The sequence below is a fragment of the Diplotaxodon limnothrissa genome, linkage group LG14, assembly GCF_057381915.1.
Source record: "Diplotaxodon limnothrissa isolate DT_005_m linkage group LG14, D_limnothrissa_male_GT1.1, whole genome shotgun sequence".
Classification (NCBI taxonomy): Eukaryota; Metazoa; Chordata; class Actinopteri; order Cichliformes; family Cichlidae; genus Diplotaxodon; species Diplotaxodon limnothrissa.
In genome coordinates, this window is record NC_140609.1 from 20,679,952 (window position 1) to 20,699,170 (window position 19,219).

A 19,219-nucleotide genomic window follows, 5' to 3' on the forward strand; every position below is an offset into this window, starting at 1 on the left:
TTATAATTAGTTGTAGATTGATAGAGGTTTGATTCTTAGTCTGCAGAGACGTTGTGTGCATTCCAGAGTGCTCTGGCATTCACACCCACATTCTGGGAGCATGGGAGAGGTCGTACCTTGTCTTATTGTTTTATGGTAGGATAAACGTATCTATATCTGTTTTAGGCTAAGTGCCTTCTGTTTAGATGAACTGCTGGACTTCCAGACCAGCAGGTTTAGGGAAGTCGATTATGGGGTCACACTCTGACCACACACACACACACACACACACACACACACTTACACAACGCACAGGCAAGGTACTCTGTGTGTATGTAGACGTCATATGTTAATGAACCTATGCTTATTCATGTAACCTCAATAAAAGAGCAGTGTTACGGGGGAGCAGATGAGAGCAACTGGGGTCAAGCGAAGGAACGCCGTTTGTCCAGTTCTCTCCCGTGCACGAGAAACATAAAGAACTTTGCCTACTCGTGTCTTGCTTTGCTGTGTAATTTAAGCTACAAACCTATCACTTTATTTCAGGTCTAGAGACAAGTCATTAACCACCTGGACACGAAAAGTGGCAACCGAAAAGAGTGGTTGCTGTGGATTGCAGGCCGGCACTGTGAAATCAGTTGCTAAAATCATCGATGCCTGCAGACCTGTCAGTGACCCTCTGGCAGTGACCACTCACTAGGGAAAAATGTGTATTCCCTAACCAGATGGCTTATGGTAGCTCAGAGCTCCTGGATGAAACTGGCTGCAAAGAGGATATCAAATTTATATGGAAAACTTCACTTATCTGTAAACCAGCTACTCAAACACATTGGCTACCTACTTGCCAAGTTTTGCTACTACTTGGCAAGTAGTTAGCAAATGTCCACAGACAAACGGGCATCTTTAAAACTACCTTGGTGGGGCACCTTATACGTCTTTGCAACCAGTTTCACCTGGTGACTGCTAGCAACCACTCGCCAACCAGTAGGAGAATAACAATTTTTTCTTAGCAATCATGAGTTTGCCCGGGGGGGTCATTGAACAATCTGTAGCACTGTGTTGTTTGGATCCCGGTAAAGACGGTAAAGTGTTTGATCTCAAACTAAAAGAATGAGCTGCAAAAACCTGAAGAGTCATGTTCTCTGTGCTGATTATAATGCATTAAAATATAAATTATATAAATCTGAAGCAAGTCAAAGTAGAGAAACATTGTATATAAGAAGTTTAAAGGTCTCTTAACTGTCCCCCCCCCCCCCCCCCCTTTTTTTTTTTTTTAATTTTCTGACTTGGGAAGAAGCTATAATTCAACTAAAAGTATTCAAACAAATTAGTTGCAAATGTTTGCCAGTTGTGCTCTTAAACATAAGATTCAGGTTTGGAATAGTGCCTGGAGAATCCATTGGTCTCTGCTTCCAGCACACGTCTCAGTTCATCTGACCACACACACACACACACACACACACACACACACACACACACACACACACACACACACACACACACACACACACACACTCGACCTCACCAGTGTGAGTAAGTCTGTCTGGAACTGTTAGACACAGAGAGGAGGTCTGGGAATGCTGAAGGTGGGGGAGTTCAGAGGAAGAAGAGGTAGAAAGTTGCAACTTCAGGGCAATATGGACCGCATGCTATGGGAAGGAATGCATGTGTCTTTGTAGGAGAGTGAAAAAGCAAATGAAAAGAAGAGAGGAGGGGGAGGAGGAAAGAAGCAATGAGGGAGGGATCTCAGCTAAAGCTGCAGCGTGGCTGTGTCTGAATGAAAGGACCTCTCACTCTCACTTTCTTCTGCTGTCTGTCTGTACCTATGGCTTCTGCAAACGAGCACGTCCAGACCAAACACAGAGCAGAGACTCTCCGAGTGACTTCAAGCTAGAAGTAAATATTTTTCAGAAACTGTGGCTGAGGGTGCAGCATTTTCGATTGCTTTTCGTAAGGTTAGTCCCTCTTTCTAAGAAGATTAGTACTTTTGTTTATTTGCTTTTAGTGCACCAACAAACTTATTTTTGAGAATAAGTTGCAATGTGATTGATGGTCAGTTTCAGTGACGGGAACCTTATCTCTTTCAGGAGCTTCTGCTGTGACGTGCAGGTGTTTATGCAGATATGACTGAGTAAACTCTTCTCATCACAGAAATTTGGGACATTGCTTGGACAGACCTTCAGGACTGCTCTGCAGTTCTCCTGAATAAAATAATTCACTGGATCTTGGATCAGATTTACTATATTTTACCTCATTTTTGTCTCACACATCTTGAGGTTAGCCTACCATGTGAGTGTGTTGTGTGAGTTAGATTTAACTGGAGTTATCCTGAGTATTTTGTAGGTTTCTGGCCAGCTGGCAGGCAGCTGTGATGGAGGGTCACTTCATACACACATTCACACCTCTAGACATAAGCTCACTGATGGCTGCCTGAATCTGCAGAGACAAGCACACCAAATGAAAACATCAAACATTCCACTTTAACTTTCAGTTTCATATTTGCGCTTTATAGACGTGATGTAACCTGTACACTCATTTCCTTTTCTTACCTTTTCTAAACTCAAATACCACATTCACACTGACTTCATTTACTACAATATTGGGTCAAGAGACAAACTATCCAGAACTGAGAGAGCGTATACTTACAGCACGATGATACAGACCTGCAATTTGGTCCCCAGATGCATCTTGCAGCACACATCCCCTCACCACCTTCTCCCCATCCTGCTGTTGCTCCTCCGTACCTGGTGGGGGAGCTGTCACCCTCAGTGTTTGGATTACAAGCCTCCATTTGAGCCCAGGCAGCCATTGGCCTTCTGCAAGGAGTATTCCAAGTTTGGGTGCTGTGATGTGGAAAAAGATGAGGAGATATCGGGCAGGTTTTACAACATTATGGAAAACTTTGACCATTCAGGTTATGCAGCCTGTGGCAAATATGTACGCAGCATCCTCTGCCAGGTAAGAGAAACATTTATTCTAATTTGATTTGATCTCTTTGATTTGATGAGTATAGGTACAAATATTCAAATCAGACTGTGTTACACATGTTCAGTTTAGAATTCAAACTCATGTTTTCCACTGTGTGTATAATAACTAGATTTTATTATGCTATTTTATTTTATTTATTATTTTATTTTAATATGCTGTCCTCTAATCTAGCATCACAATTGTGACTTTTTACATTTAAATTAAAGCAGATTCCCCTCTGGTTTGTTTTAGCAGGTAATAAATTCTACTACATATTTCCAACAGGAAGATATAAGTGTGTTTAGTCATGTGTAAGAAGCTCATCATAAAGGAGAACCAACAAAATATTTTAACAGTTTAATGAATACATGATGCTTTTAGACAGCAGTTACTCATACCAAAAGCCAAACCGATGTGTAAATTGAACATGGTGAATATAAAGCCCAAAGGATCATCCAGTGGAAATAAACCCTCCAAAATCAAGAACAGGCTGCCTTTTGCTAAGAGAGTTGAAGATGAATGATTGCGATGGGTTTTCTTTCCCTCTGTCACCAGAGCACCTGCTCATGGGGGTCATAAGATTGGTGAGGTTTTCTCTGTTTAATTTGTATTATTGTAGGGTCTGATGCAACCCATGGAGTGGTGTGTATCAGACATCTGGCCTGATTTAAATGTTCATATAACACTACGGTGGATTTTTCAAAAAATATGTTAGTAATTCCTTTACTGTACCGCATAACCGTTCAGTTTATTGTTGCTAACTTTTCTTCTTGATGAAATGACAGTACACATGGGTGTTGAATGAAAACATAGATATCCAAAAATTTCTGCCACAACTTCACCAACTAAGGTGCATGGAGTGGGACACCTGTTGAATAAAAACAAAAAACGCGCCATTGGTTGGACTTCTTACCTGATACATGATGTTCAGGCTTGTAAAAATTGTGGATTCTTCCAGTGAATCCTGCTATTTGATGTAGACACAAAATGTCTGGGTCCATGGAGGTGATGTTGCATGGTCATCTGTTCACAAACATGTACTAAACAAATCACAGATTAGTTGTCATCATTTTTTTTTAAAGCCAAGAAAGTTGAAATGGACTGATTGACTGGAAATCTGATAATTTGCAGTCTTCTTGGTCCTGACTGGTGACCTGTTGGCTAGCCTCACGTGCATTCAAATGTGAGCTGGTCCTTTTCATGCAGCCACCTGCTAGCATTTGGCTGTGGCCATTTGCGAGTTCTACTGTGAGTAGGGAAAACACAAAACTGGCAAAGTAAATTGGGACAGAATCGGCAAATGTTCTTAGCAAGAGACCTAATCAGACACTTAAATCACCCTCACCAGCTGAACATGAACATTTTAAAGAAGCCAATAAAGGTGACGGCGCTATGGCTAAAGTTAACGTGTTTAGATCCAGCCAGGTAGCAGCCTTGGTATGAAAAAGAGGTCAAAGAAAAACAGTCTGTGTCATCTTATCTGGTAAAGTTACAAGTAAGCGTGAACTATGTGCCAGAAAACATTAGTTTCTCAGATGAGGCACAGACATAAGCATAAGACAGCCAGTCTCCAGAGTTTGAACCAGAACAACTGTATGAAATTGCAGAACAATTTAACAGCACATTCACTTTTCCAGTAATCTCACAAAAATATGCATTAAGGTTTTAACTACGCCATCAGAAGACTTGGCAATATTTGAATGAAGTGCCTGTGCCAACATTAGGTGTGGAGGGGAACAACTGAATTTCACTTAATGACAGCAGAGAGACCATAAGGCAGAGGTAGAAAAATGAACCAGCAATCCCTAGGTGAACATAATATTTTTTTTTCTTTAACTTATATTGTTTTAAAAAGCATTGACTCATACAATTTTGGCATGAAAAAAAAACTTTCCAAATGCATTATTGTGTTATTCTTGCAATGCAGTTTAATAAAAAATAAGATAAAAATAAGATATGAAATACTTTCCTTATCCCATATTTAGGAAATTCATTTTTTTAATAATAGTTAATGATGATGATGATACTACTAATAATAAAGTGAACATGGCAAAACAGAACATAAAATAAAATAAATACTCAACTTTTAGTCTCTGTTAATAGTTTTGGATATTTTTTATTCTAACGAGTTTTTCTATTTTAGTGTGAATGTGTTTTAGTTTCCTTTTTCAGCTCTTTAATCTTAAACAGATCCCAGTGCTGAAATCCAGCCCCTCCCTTCCTGGAATAACCCTTGAAGCCACTCCCACTCACTGATGACATAATTAGGCCCTGACTTTGCAGCTCAGACGCTTACTACGTGCAGATCCAGAGCACAAATTAAATGATAGGTGCAGCACAAATTTGGTCATGGCCGTATAACTGAGATAAAAGCTTCACTATGCAGAAGCCAAAATAATCGGGTGGGTAGCTTTACCATAAATAACACTTTAATTTTTGATGTCAACAAGGAAACAATGAAAACTAACAAACTTGGCGGCTTCCCGGCAGTTTCATACATCATACGTTATGTAAAGATGGTGACGAATCGTCCAAAAATATAGACTTATGTTATTGTGGTAATTATAGCCTGATGTGGTTCTTACCAAGCAGTGCAGGCTGGATCTCGAGTAAAATTGCAGAGCTGCGACTCACGCACCATTTACAACTGCTGGATATAGGTGGAGCTCAGACGAAATATACATTCAAAAAGTTTAGCATGATACACGTGCTGTGTAGACTGCAACAAAAAGCCTTTAAAGAAACTCTCATTTACATGAGCGCTTTATATGAAAAGTTATGTTAAAAATAAAGAATGCATTTTTGGTTCCATTTGAGGTATGTTGATGCTTTTGTGTACTTTTTAAACCTTTTTCAATGATGATGGTCCGCTCTGTGGTTTTTCGGCTCCCAAGTTCATAATTTGAGGTGAAAGAGGCCCGGGAGGCGGTCAGGTTACCCCGCTGCCAGGGTACTTAACCAGGGCAAAAGCCATACACTGAAGCCGTCTGTTCCAGCTGCAGAACGGAAGCTTCCTAGCACTGATATCAATCACAGCGTGAAGAGAGGGACAGGCAGACACATATTAAAGAGAGAGACAGAGTGGGAAATGAGTGTGTGTGTGTGAGTCAGGGAGACGGGAGGAAGACTGTCATTGTTCTTTGCTTACTTGACCAAACAAACAACCATTTCCTCCTCAGGCCAGGGGTCCAGGATATATCAGGTTGCTGCAAAAGAGGAGCAGAGAGAAAAAGGATGAAGAAAAGCACAGGAATAAGAAGAGATGAATAAAATCAGTGAAGATAATGTCAGGCATAAAGAAAAGAGAAAAACAAATGAATTAACGATAATAAAAACAGACATAGAGATAATTTCAAGGGCATTCTGTTGCCCTTGAAAAGAGTGTGCATTTGTGTGTTATAGTTGTGCTCTGCTTTCACGTGGCTTTCTCGATGGGTTTTCATTTATTTTGTCATCAAATAAACCATTAGCAGCACCCTCAGTTCAACAAGACCCATAAAGGGGCTGTTTGAGGATAAAAAACATTTAGTGAGCACTGCACCAAGCAGCAGAAGTCCAGATTAGTTGTTTCCCTCTTGCATTTTTAATAAGCAAGCTTTTAGTACGGTAGCAATGTGTCTGGCTGTTTCACACTGCTCTCTCAGTTTAAAAACTCAGCCTGTGTCATTTCCTCAGACAGGGTCACACATTTACCTCTCATCTGTTTACCATGACTCTTTTTTGTCTCTCAGCTACAATAAAACACCAGCGTGTGGAGCAGTCAGTGGAGAATCTGGAGCATGTGAGATGACAGGAATAAAATCTGAGTCTATTCTGAATTTGACGGCGTAAACACCAAATTATAGCAGCTTGAAGTGGTCGCGTTGTTAGAAACAGCTGCTTGTAGCTGCATGCCTTATTTCTACCCTATCATAGTGGAACCAAAATAGGACAATGGCTGGGATTTCAGCATGACTTGGTCAAACAAAAGATCATGTGCAGTATTTGCAGTTTGCTCTGCCTTTTTGCCAACACATGTCTCTCATTTTCAAGCAAAGAAAACGTCTTCATAACCTTATACCTTCATAACCTTATTGAACTTATACATTTTTCCTTGAACGTAGCATCTGCCCCACATGCCTGTTTACTCCTTTCATCAGCAGTTCCAGCATCTCAGACTGAACACAGCTTTTGTTTGGCCCAGTAGAGAGAAATCTCTTTCAGAGAACACTCTGATCTTTTCCACAGTAGTACTAGCAAGATGTTCAACAAGAGTCTGCGTTGACTGTTTTTGCCAAACTCCCCACCTCCCCGTTCTCTGTGATTTATAAAAGTCAGTGTTTCAGTTAACACTTGGATGGAACAGCAGTTTAAGCCATCTGTGCCCTAAAAGACAAAGACAGACACAGAAATGTAAAGTTTGATGGACTACTGTATGATCAGCAACTGTGATGAAACATTTTATGTGATACAGTAAAAAAACAGACAAAACAGTGTCCAAAAAGTATTGATAGTAATCGATTTGTCACACCTTTATATTTAAACATATCCATTTTAGTGTGGGCTACAGCTTGAGTCATGTTACCTACTGACACTGTGAGTTTGTCCATATGTGTGTAATTGTGGTCTAAATACTTAAAAAAAATCTGCTCACAGGAATATACACCAAACACAAAAGACGGCCTTGTAGTCTTACAGGTGGTAATTAGGATAAAAATCAAGGTCAAGTTTTAAGTTCTGGTCACAGCTGGTCAAGGTCTGGCTGACTATACTTGTAATAAAGCAGTAATAAATATCTACATACCCAAATGCTTATATTTGCCCGATTGCCAAATTGTAAATATGACGAAACAGTTATTACCCACAATACACTGTTCAAACTCTGGCGTCATCTTCCTGGTCAAAACTGTTTTTTGTACCACTGGAAAAATTGAACTAGAGACAGTTGGTTGTTGGTACTGTTTCTACATAGAACAGAGATTAGATAGAGGTTTGCATATAGAAACAAAAATCAAACAATTATATTAAAATAAATAAATTTAAAATCTTTACATTTTGCCCCAGACTGCACTGAGTTACAGGATCTTTTCTTTCTTTTAACAACTCTGGAGTAAAGTGCTCTGCTGGTACAAATAATTAAATACGTTACTGCTCATCCATTTCTACCTGATGTACTTTGTCTTACCAAATAAAGGCAAGCGCAACAGATTTATATAACAAAAAAACAAAAAAACAAATGGCAGGTGTTTATATTATTTTCCAGTACGTAGATTCACTAGTTAACAGGACATCACCCATTTATTTCCCTTGTTACTGCTTTGATCTTTTTCTCATAATGAGGCTTTTCCTACATGTACCCAGACTGTTAAAAAAAAATCTGAATGCTGAAGGTAAGAGTTTTACAGCTGTTGTACTTGGTGTACTTGGCGAACAGCTGTTGCATCACTGCATTCAGTGTCAGCATCAAATGCAATTGTTTGAGTGCAAAGTTAAAGAAAGGAGCCAGAAAGCCTGTGATTGTGAGGTCAAGAAACCACTGAAGGTTTTTTTTTTTGCGAATATCTGCTTTTGCTTCATTCTAATCAAGGAAGAGATTGCAAAAAGAAATCCTTCAACACAAACGTTTCTCTCACTAGAAAGTCAAGCAAAGACGTCCAGGCAACTTCTGTGACATTGGTCCATCGTTTGGGGACTATTTTTCAACCAGGGCTCAATGAAGACAACAAAAACTTAAAAAATCTTTTAGATAAAAACACATAAGTACATGTTTTCATTTACCAATGTCCTTGCAAAAATGTTACAGCAAATAATTACCAGAAGAGGCATTGTGATGACAGGATTAAAAACAACACGTTTTGTCCACGTTGACGTTATTCAGTGACATAATTTTTAAAGTGCTTTTGAAACTAAATCCACCACTTACATAATCACTGTAATAATCTCCATATATAAAAACAGCTGAGATTAAGCGTCAGACTGTGAAACAACACAAAAATATCCCATATCTGCTGTTCTGATCTGTGCTAAATGAGCTAAATCTTTTGCAACGTTATTTATGTTTATTTATTTAAATATTTACTTTTGTTTAAATACCAAAACAGTTATTTGGAAAACTTTACTGATGTCAGAAATAATTCACTGCAAAGTGAAAATAGGTTTATGAGCCCTTACAAGAAACAACACCAAATTTAATCTAAACACTCTTGATCTACCAAACCAATCTTATGCTGGTTTGTTGTTTGGGATTTGTTTACTGGATCAGTTTGGTTTTTCTGGCAAATGAAAGCGCACCAGTTTGCATGATGATGGTTTGGGTGCCATGGCTCTTTGTGCCTAAGGCACACCATTCTGGGTGTGGACAGTGTGGTTGTGACTTAATAACTGAGTGGACCTTCCTGGGATCCATTTATACCAGGCCGCACTCAGACAGGCTGCATATATCTCAGGCTTGCCCAGTCAAAATGAGGCCCAGAGGCTGTGGAAGAACAAATACACAAATCCATTTAAGTGATTCATTACTGAATCTCATACATTTCTGTAACTCTACCTTTGATATTAGCTCAAAAAAGTTTTACATTTTTAAATCATATGTAATGAAACGGTATCTGTTGTCCTTTGAAGGAGTGTTCTCCATATGCTGCCCACCTGTATGATGCCGAGGACGCTGACACACCCATGAGGGCGCTACCTGGACTCTGTGGGGATTACTGCTCTGACTACTGGCGGCAGTGCCGGTACACGCTCAGCCTCCTGCTTGAGGACGTAGGGAACTCACAGCAGTTTGCAAACCTGACTGCCACAATTGAAGAAGATCACAGAAGGTTTTGTGAATTTCTGGTGTTGAAGGACAAAGAGTATTGCTATCCTAGTGTCTTGACAAATGCAGGTATGAGTTACATGTTGTATGAAGAGGTTAAAAAAATGCATCTCGGTGTAACTAGCCCAGAAAAAGGTCTAGAGTATACAGCCTTGATAGCTCTGAAGCTGTTATTAAACACATCAATCTGTGAGCTAAATGTCAGCGTCAGTATCAAAATGATGCTCCACATCAGCAAACCAGCTAGCATGCTTAAAGTGAAATGTTTAAAATCATTAGTACGAATGTTAATGATGGATGCAAACAGTCTGAACTACATGCATGAATTTGAAAATATCCGTGTCTGCACTGTCTCACCAAGAAAATCCCTGCAATGAAAGAAAGTGTGGGTGGAAGAGCTCTTCATATTGATTTGTAACTGCCTGAACAGAAGCTGAAAGTACAGTGCATTGCTGTAAAATAATTACAGTTTTAATTTGGTGCAAATCTCTGCAAGTTTGATTGCAACTCAGTTTGCACATGTGATTAGACACATGCCAATCTACTCTCCCGTGTCTTTTTTCCCCCACCCTAAGAGTTAAATGCTAACCTGGGATTGCTAAATGAAGATCCCGAAGGATGTTTGGAGCTGTGCTTACAGGAAGTTGCCAATGGACTCCGTAACCCTGTGGCCATGATCCATGCAGATGATGGAACTCATCGCTTTTTTGTTGCGGAGCAGCTGGGTTATGTGTGGGTGTACTTGGCGAACGGCTCTAGGATCGATCGACCTTTCCTCAACCTGACTAAAGCCGTCCTCACATCCCCGTGGGCTGGAGACGAGAGGGGATTCCTCTGCATAGCCTTACACCCTAGGTCTTTTTTCCAATCAAAATACACATTTAAATAGCAACATTTAGTTTTCAAAGGAAAAATTCATTGTGCCAAAATGTGAAATGCAGCATTTCCATTGAGCTTCTGTTTCGTTCACAGGTTCACCACTGTCAGAAAAGCCTACGTGTACTACTCTGTGTCTGTTAAGAAGGAGGAACGAATACGAATCAGCGAGTTCACAGTATCAGCACATGATGATAATCAACTAGACCATTCTTCTGAGAGGTGCTGTATTTAGTAGGTCCTTGCATGGTCTTAAATGACACAAATACATTCATCATCTTCTCATCTCTCCTGCTGTAGAACCATCCTGGAGGTGGTGGAGCCAGCATCCAATCATAATGGAGGACAGCTTCTTTTCGGTCACGATGGGTATCTGTACATCTTCATAGGTGACGGTGGCCGTGCTGGAGATCCCTTTGGAAAGTTTGGCAATTCACAAAACAAGTCAGTACTGTTTAACTAATGTGTTTGCATGTTTGGATGCATGCATAGACCCACAATGTTGATTTCACATTTTGTGTTAAAGAAGATGTGAAATCTCAAATAACACGCAAATATAATAGACATAGTTGTGATTGTGAAGAATGCTCATCTTTATAATCTTCACGAGGCCTCATGACGTTGTCAAGATGTTGACTTGATAAACAAAATACCAAAGTCGAGTCGGAGCAGGTAAAGCGTCAGAGAGTCCTGCCAAAAATGGGTTCCAGATAGTTAAATTCCTCTCAAATCAAATCTAATTAAAAGGATCAAATTTATGAGGAACGTTTCTGCATTGAACAGAGGGCATTATAAATGATAGTTTTGCAAAGACTATAATTCAAAACAATTTCTTCAAAGTGACGAGTGAAAACTTTGTTTGCACGTGTCATAAACAATCATTCATGATAACTGCCAGGTTCTGTGCTGTGCCAGTTTATGGAGATTTCAGTCTTTAATTTACAAAACACTTCAAATAGGCATTCCTCCTCTATGGTTTATCATTATACCGAGAGCTGCATTGATTGAAGTTTATTATTTTTGAATTTTTAGCACAGAAAATTAAAGATAAAGCCAAAAAACCTTTGGTTGCAAGTCACAAAGTTCAGCCAATAGAAAAGAGCATCAGGGAGTTCAAATATTGCTCCTCATGTTTTGTAAATCAATACTTCATCCTGTGAAATGCACCAATAATGTCACATTTAATAGGTAGGTTTGCATTTTAGGGCTGACAAAAATAGCGATCTATCTTTAATGTTTGTATCAAGAAAGCAAGTAAACTTCCTCCAAAACTGGGACTTCATTTAGAGCTGTTAGCACCTTTTCTCCAGAGATGGACAATTTAGCCGTTTGTCTCTTCCTGAGGCTGTTTTTGACAAGCCGTAGTAGCTCTTCTGGGAATGCAGCCTGCCAAGTCTAATATTGACATGACACACTACACACATCATGGACCACCACACACTGGAATGTGGAGGGGAGAGAGAAAGTGAGCGAGAGTGAGTGCAGGGTGGTAAACACTGGAAAAAGTGGACACTGGAAAAAGGCCATAAAGGCCATTAATAATATTTGTTTTAAATTATTCTTTATACAGAAATTACACCCATTTGTGAAGGTAGTTCCTCTTTTCCTTACATTTCTAAGCAGATGAAACAACAAGGGAGAGAAAGGTAGGGAGAAGGAAAGAAACAGCTCATGCTAAACTATCCCACATTGATGGTCAGTGTTATGACAGCCAGTGGATTCAGATCACTACTGTCCATTGTTCATGTGACTGCTGATAGACGTAGCAGGATGGATTTTGAAGTGTCCAGAGCTATACTCTCTACTCAGATTCATTCAAACAGAACTGCAAAACAGATCTGACCGTGCTTTTCTGGCGTTAAATAAACACTTACGGTTGAACCATTCAGTCACCACAGTCTTTATGATACTCTGAGTCATTCTTCCTTTTTTGTCTGGTCGTTACGTTTAATAGGTCAACACTTCTCGGCAAGGTGCTGCGTGTTGACGTTGACTTCAACGATAACAGTGCCCCGTACAGCATTCCCTCAGACAACCCATTTCTGGGCGAGAAGGAGGCACGGCCGGGTAAATGAATTTCCTGTTTGTGTGGAAGACTGTGATCATGTCTGGTGACTTTGAAGATGCTGAATGGCACACTTATTAATGCTAATCTAGCTTAGCTTTTCTCTCATAATATTGGACTGCGGTGGGACTGTGTTTTTCTTTCTGTGCAAAGCTGGAAAATGACTGTTCGTGTCAGAAGTGCGTCCTCACAGAGGATGTCATTTTTGTTTGTGTTTTCCATCCACGTATTTCTTTCTTTGTTTCCCTGCAGAGGTTTATGCCTATGGAGTTCGCAACATGTGGCGTTGCTCCATTGACCGCGGTGACCCCGTTACCACTGAAGGCAGAGGCAGGATGCTTTGTGGTGACGTGGGCCAGAACAAATACGAAGAGGTAGACCTCATTGTTAAAGGTATGATAATTGTAGTTTGAAGGATGATTTTCTTTTTCTAATATGTTGATTTCCAATTTTTCCAGCATCAAACCGTTTGAATACATATAAATTGTAGAACTTTTTTGCTGAGTAATTTTACTGTGTCAACTCTTATTTTTAAGGAGGAAATTACGGCTGGAGAGCCAAAGAAGGATTCAGCTGCTACGATCGTAAACTCTGTCAAAACTCATCCCTCGGTGAGTCTACAGTCTGGGTTACTGAAAGTCCATAAATACAAGTATATTTTAACCAAATTATTTAATATTTATACAGATATTTAATTTGTAAATTAAATTGTTACAGCACACTCTTTGTTCTCTGTAAAAGCCTCCTTAGAATAGAATAAAAAAACTGTTGTCAACTCAAAAGAGATTTTAAATAACGGAACTTCATTGTCCTTTAATTTCACGAGCTCAGGTTTCTTACAGGGTACAGTATATTTCCTGTTTGTTACAATGATGTAGCAGTGACACTGAATAATAAACGAGGTCTGATCTTTGTTTATGTGTTTGCAGACGATGTCTTGCCAATCTTTGCCTATCCACACAAGCTGGGCAAGTCTGTGACAGGAGGATACATCTACAGAGGCTGTCAGATGCCCAACCTTAACGGACTCTACATCTTTGGGGATTTCATGAGCGGGTGTGTGTTTGTAAAATTAAAATTTCAAATGAAAACACTCGTAGCCTTTTTTGTTTTTGTGGATTTCTACCTAATCAGTGTCCAGTCAGTGTGCTGTTGAACTGCTCTGCACAGGGTTGATTTAATAATTTACAGTAAAAATGCATTGATGTGAAGCTTTTGGACTACAGCTCTTGCTATGCGTAAACATTATATGTATCTCTGTTTGTGTTTAGGCGTCTGATGTCTCTTAGGGAGAACGTTACCACAGGTGAATGGCAGTACAATGAAATCTGCATGGGAAGAGACCAGACCTGCAGATTCCCCAAACTTATCAACAGTTACTATAAATACATCATCTCTTTTGCTGAAGATGAAGCAGGTAATAACTGTGTGGGTCGGTGTGTTGATGTATTGCTACCAGACACTGCATCACTTATTTAATTAGGTACATTTATAATGGAACGATAAACTTGAGCCCCAATCACACACACCTAGAAACAGTCCATGAATCCCCTGGCAGCTGCCAGTTGCTTGTGGAAAATGTGTATTCTCAGACTGGTTGGGGTTGCTAGAGGTTGCTGACAGCTGGTGAAATAGGTTGCAAAGAGATGTAGGGTACTGCACTGAAACCCTCCTTGTGACACCTGCAGCCAACACTATTAAAAAGGTGTAACTTTTTTTCTGTTTCCAGTTTGTGTTGCACATTTCACAGTTTTACTACTGCTCAGTGAGTAATTGACGAATGTTTGCAGACAAGTAAGTTTCTTGCATGAGAACTACAGGCAGTTTTGTCTCTTAGTAACCAAAACAATCAAAGATGTTTTTGGTGTAGCGCCCTCTTTAGGACTGATTTCACATAGCAAGAGCAAACACTCAACATCTAGTCCGGAAATACAATTTATTTTTCTACATGTCTTTGGTTTCCAGAGGATTTCCTACTGGTTTCCTGGTCTGTGTGGCTTAATGTGAAAAGAAATAATTATTTCTAACTAGTACACATGTAGTGTGAAGTACCAAAGTGGATATTTTTACTGGTGTTATTGTTAATGAAATTAGATTACTACTAAACTGCATGATTTCTAAGTTAGGAAATGTTTAGGTTTGTGTTGGTCTTAAAAAATTGTATTTCTCTTCTTTCCTGATAATTTCAGGAAGCAAATTGGAGACGAATGATTAAAGCAAAGTTTAAAATATTTTTCCCCAGAGTAGTGTTTTGGTCTCTCTCTTTCTCCCCCATTTTGCTATTTTTGTACCTCTTTTATTTCTGTCTCCCATCTGTTGTCATCATAAATATTTCCCTCTGTTCCTGTTGTTTAAATTTTTTTCTTTTTTTATCTCCTTCTTTTCTTGCTCACTGCTTCCTATTTTTTTAATCTCCCCGTTTGTCTTTTTATGTTCTGCCGTCTCTGCCTGCTGCTCTCTTTCTCCATTTCGTCTGTGAATTTTTCCAGGTGAGCTGTATTTCTTAGCCACAGGAGTCCCGAGTGCGACAGCAAGAGGTGGCGTTATCTACAAGATAGTGGACCCTTCCAGGTAACTTGCCAATGCATCACTTTACTTCATCAGCAGTTAAGTGCTCATTAAACTACATGGATGTGTGATGTTAAGGTGTGAGAGTGTGAACCCAATAATTATATATGATGGAGGTTTTAAGAGTTGGAATGCTGCTAATAAAATACAGTGCAGCAACATGTTAAAATGTTAAAAGAAGTGCTCAGAGCACAATCATCTTCCATCCCTCTCTAGCCAATCCAGGCAAAAAGAAAGAAATAAGAAAAACAGATTTTTTAAATCTTATTTATTTAATCTATCTTCATTGACTGTATCTCTGCACTAATACACACTACAATTAAAGTGGAAGCTGCTAAACACCATTAAAAACAAAACATAAAAAAAATAAATGAAAAGATACATATGTGCTTATAGTACCCAATATTGCATGTGTACTAATCTTTTCTGTCTTGGAAACAGGAGAGCACCACCAGGAAAGTGTAGCATCAAGCCTTCACCTGTTAAGATAAAAGGAAAACTAATTCATTTCCACCCAAAAGAAGGTAAAAGAAAGTCTTAAAGTGGTGTTTTTTTCTCGAATTTCCTTGCCCTGCTTCAACCTTTAATAATAATAATAATAATGGATTGGATTTATATAGCGCTTTTCAAGGCACTTTACAAGTGATTCTTTCTAGAAATTGGTGAGTTACATTTCCAGCAGTAAATAAATGGTTAAAACATGCTATTTAATATGCATGTGGTTTCTTTTGGCTTCTCTTGATGTCTCTTGATTGTTCACTTTAATGGGAGCGTTTAAATTTGATAAATCTACCAAATCAAAGCAGTTTCTTGCATCAGGTATCCAACGGATGGTTTTTAGCACTGCATAATTCTTTTTATTTTATTTTTCTCTTTTTTGCAGAGTATGTAATCAACAAGAAACCAACCACCACAGCTGTTCCTACTACAACGACCACTACAAAACCTACAACAACTAAAAAGAAGACAAGAATAGTAATAAAAAAACCTCCAATGCCAACAAGAAAAAAACCAAAGCCACCGCCAACAACAGCAGCAACAAGAAAAACAACAAGAAAGACAACATTACCAACAACAACACTGGCTCTCAAAACCACAACAAAATCTGCGTCGACCACAACAGTAAAGCCAAGAACTGTCCAGATGGCAGCAACAACTCCTGCCACAACCTCGTCCACTGGTAGGCCTGCTGGTGTACCCGTTTATCAGGCTAGCTCCACTGATTACCCAGTTTCTAGCCAAACCGCTAACCCAACCACTAATTTGACTATTAAGACTAAAAATAAGTCCACGAGACTGGTTCACACCGTGGCACGAGGAGAAGCCAGCAACGCCAAAACTGGTGGTTTCTTCGCCTACATTCTGATTTTGTTTCACATTTTTACATCTTAATTACTAAATTTATGTTTGCTTCTAAGTAAAATCCTTTGCAAATTAGGCTTAAGTGCTAATAATTTAGCTTAGCTTTCTTTTTTTGGGGGGGGAATCACACCTTCTTGGAATAAGGTAATTATAAAATCTATGCAGGCTTTCTCATGATCAAAAAGTATCAGCAGTATCTCCTAAAGGTCATGTTAAAATTTTATGATTTAATCATATTTAAATTGGTTTTAAGGGTTATTTATGTTTTTCTTCAACTAAATAATTTGCTATATAGTTTTTGGCCTTTTAACTGGTTTTACACACCGTTTTGAACTGATTAAGAATATTGTGAATATTTATATAGAAATAAATAACACATAAAATGATTTAAAAAGTTTGATAAATATGCCCCTTGGACATTTTCTCTACTTTGTTGAGGCAGATAAGCCATACTGTAACCTAAATGGCAAAAAAAAAAAAAAAAAAAACCAGAGTAAAAAAACAAAAGGTGACTTTTCTTAAATCAATATGCATTCAAAAAATAAGTAGCTTTTTAAGAATTCATTTTTGCATCTCACCTGTCTATACAGTTTAGCAAGTCTGTGCACTGGAACATAAACATGGGGAATGGAAAATAATTTGCATAATTTGCAGAGAAAATGCTGTAAAATTATTGTTTATCTTAATTATAACTGAGTTTACTGCCTCACCCTCTTGGCTTAGTTTTAATCACAAGTTTAATTATTCAGACTAAGCCATTTGCATTTGCACAAGCTTTTGCCCGACTCAGGTATCGTGGAATTGACTAAATTGGCTTTGAATCCCAACTTCAGACCTGCTAACATGCTATTCTTTGGCTGGTTCAAGAAGCTAAAGCAGGATAAATGGTGCTTATTTATGCATTAGGTTTTTGCACTGCTTTAATTTAAATCAGGTGTTTTGGCATAATTTATTATGAATAAATTGTTCTGCATCAGCCTCAGTTTGGACATTCATCCTTTTGTGTCTGTGTCTACGTCCTTCCTTTGTGGTTGATACTATTTTTCCTTTGTCAAATAGTACAATGAAAAATTGTCCTAAAGCAGTTTAACATTTTGGGAAATGTGCTTCCAGCTGATAAGGTCAGTGCTGTGTCTTAATTAGTTAGCTTAGCTAGAACATGGACTGCAAAAATATATTACAATATAGCCACCTGCACAGCTAAAGCTAGCATTTTAACAACATGATATCTTATTTAAATACCTACATATATAAAATACCAAAAAAATGGTGGTTTTACATTTTTTGTCTGAATACAGAAATTTTCTAGATGTATTTACACTTTATTTAAATGATAATAGAAAAAATAGTAGTATAGTAATGAGTAGTAATGAGTAGTATAGCTAGCTAACTTGCTAACTTTGCACATAACCCATTTCCTAGCAGGCTAATTAGTCGCTAAAATATCCTCTTATTTATATGATTTTTCTGCATCTGATTCTTAACAACAAAACAACCTCTGTTTCCCAAAATGTCAAACTTGTTTTATATTAACATTAGTTTCAGCACCTCATAAAACAAATAAAAAGGGTGATTCTGTCTCTTCATCAGGTTATCGCACAACCTCCACGACTGCAGACTCATCTAGGATTGCAAAAACCCCAACCATCACCACACCTTCATCAGGGAGACATGGGAGACCCCTTCAGTACCCCCCTAGCACCACCTCACAATATTTCAAACCACAACTCCTTACCACTCCATCCACAAAATTGCTGAAGCAGCCCCACATGACTTTAATCTCCACACCCTATCCAAAAGCTCCTGACCATAGGATGACCACAGCATGGCCACCGTACTTCAACCAGACGCCCCTTGTACCATCCTACAGGCCCCAGAAACCACTAATCAACACTACGCTGCTTAAAACACAGGAGGAAAAGCTGTGGCTTGGTGAGAAGCTGGAAAGTGCAGGAGAGGGCAACCAAGTGTTTAAGAGGCCGAGAGGACGGGGTAGAGGTCAAGGTTACAAGAAAGCAAGAGGAGGGTGGAGGCTGCGGGTTGGCTCAGTGCGACTTGTAAGCGCCGAAGGTTTGCCAGATCGAGGCAGAGTGGAAATTTTCATCCGTGGCCAGTGGGGTACAGTGTGCGATGACCTTTTCACCATCAAGTCAGGTAGTGTCGTGTGTCGTCAGCTTGGATTCTCGACTGCCCTGGCAGTGATGAAGAGGGCTGTCCTGGGGGAGGCGGACGACAGTGTTAGGATATTCTTGGATGATGTGGAGTGTGAAGGTGGGGAGAGATCACTGCTCGAGTGCAAGAGGTCCAGGGTTGGGAAACATAACTGCTCACATGCGGAAGATGTAGGGGTGATCTGTGGTTAGCAAGGAGTTGGTTAAAAGAAAGGGAAAAGCATTGGGAGAACTGGAAAAACTGGAAAAAATATATGGGACTATCACATACAGACAGTGATTGTATAAATGATTATTAGATCCCACACATTTTTTTAAGGATGACTTTTAATTAATTGCAATTTTCAGAATTTGTATTATCCTGCTTTTGCATTTCTGCACGTTACCTTAAAACTGCTCTATTTGCGTCTTGGAGAGAAGTGGAAAAGAAGAGCA

At 39.1% G+C, this 19,219-nt stretch overlaps 1 protein-coding gene across 1 annotated transcript; it reads left to right on the forward strand.

The window, feature by feature from the left end:
- Positions 1-2,631: 2,631 nt before the first annotated feature.
- Positions 2,632-18,976, forward strand: LOC146618775 (HHIP-like protein 1). The gene is made up of 14 exons (XM_085370430.1): positions 2,632-2,937; positions 9,547-9,811; positions 10,318-10,597; positions 10,715-10,840; positions 10,919-11,062; positions 12,573-12,685; positions 12,936-13,076; positions 13,220-13,294; positions 13,613-13,739; positions 13,955-14,100; positions 15,173-15,254; positions 15,693-15,775; positions 16,135-16,431; positions 18,204-18,976. The coding sequence occupies exons 1-14, from the start codon at positions 2,632-2,634 to the stop codon at positions 18,974-18,976; spliced, it is 2,958 nt and encodes a 985-aa protein (XP_085226556.1).
- Positions 18,977-19,219: the final 243 nt, after the last annotated feature.

Bases quoted from the DNA above. Each gene is read 5' to 3' on its own strand.
- LOC146618775 (XM_085370430.1), top strand. From the start codon at position 2,632: ATGATACAGACCTGCAATTTGGTCCCCAGATGCATCTTGCAGCACACA. The intron at 10,841-10,918 runs GTGCTGTATTTA...CTCCTGCTGTAG, and splicing joins CTAGACCATTCTTCTGAGAG to AACCATCCTGGAGGTGGTGG. The intron at 14,101-15,172 runs GTAATAACTGTG...GAATTTTTCCAG, and splicing joins TTTTGCTGAAGATGAAGCAG to GTGAGCTGTATTTCTTAGCC.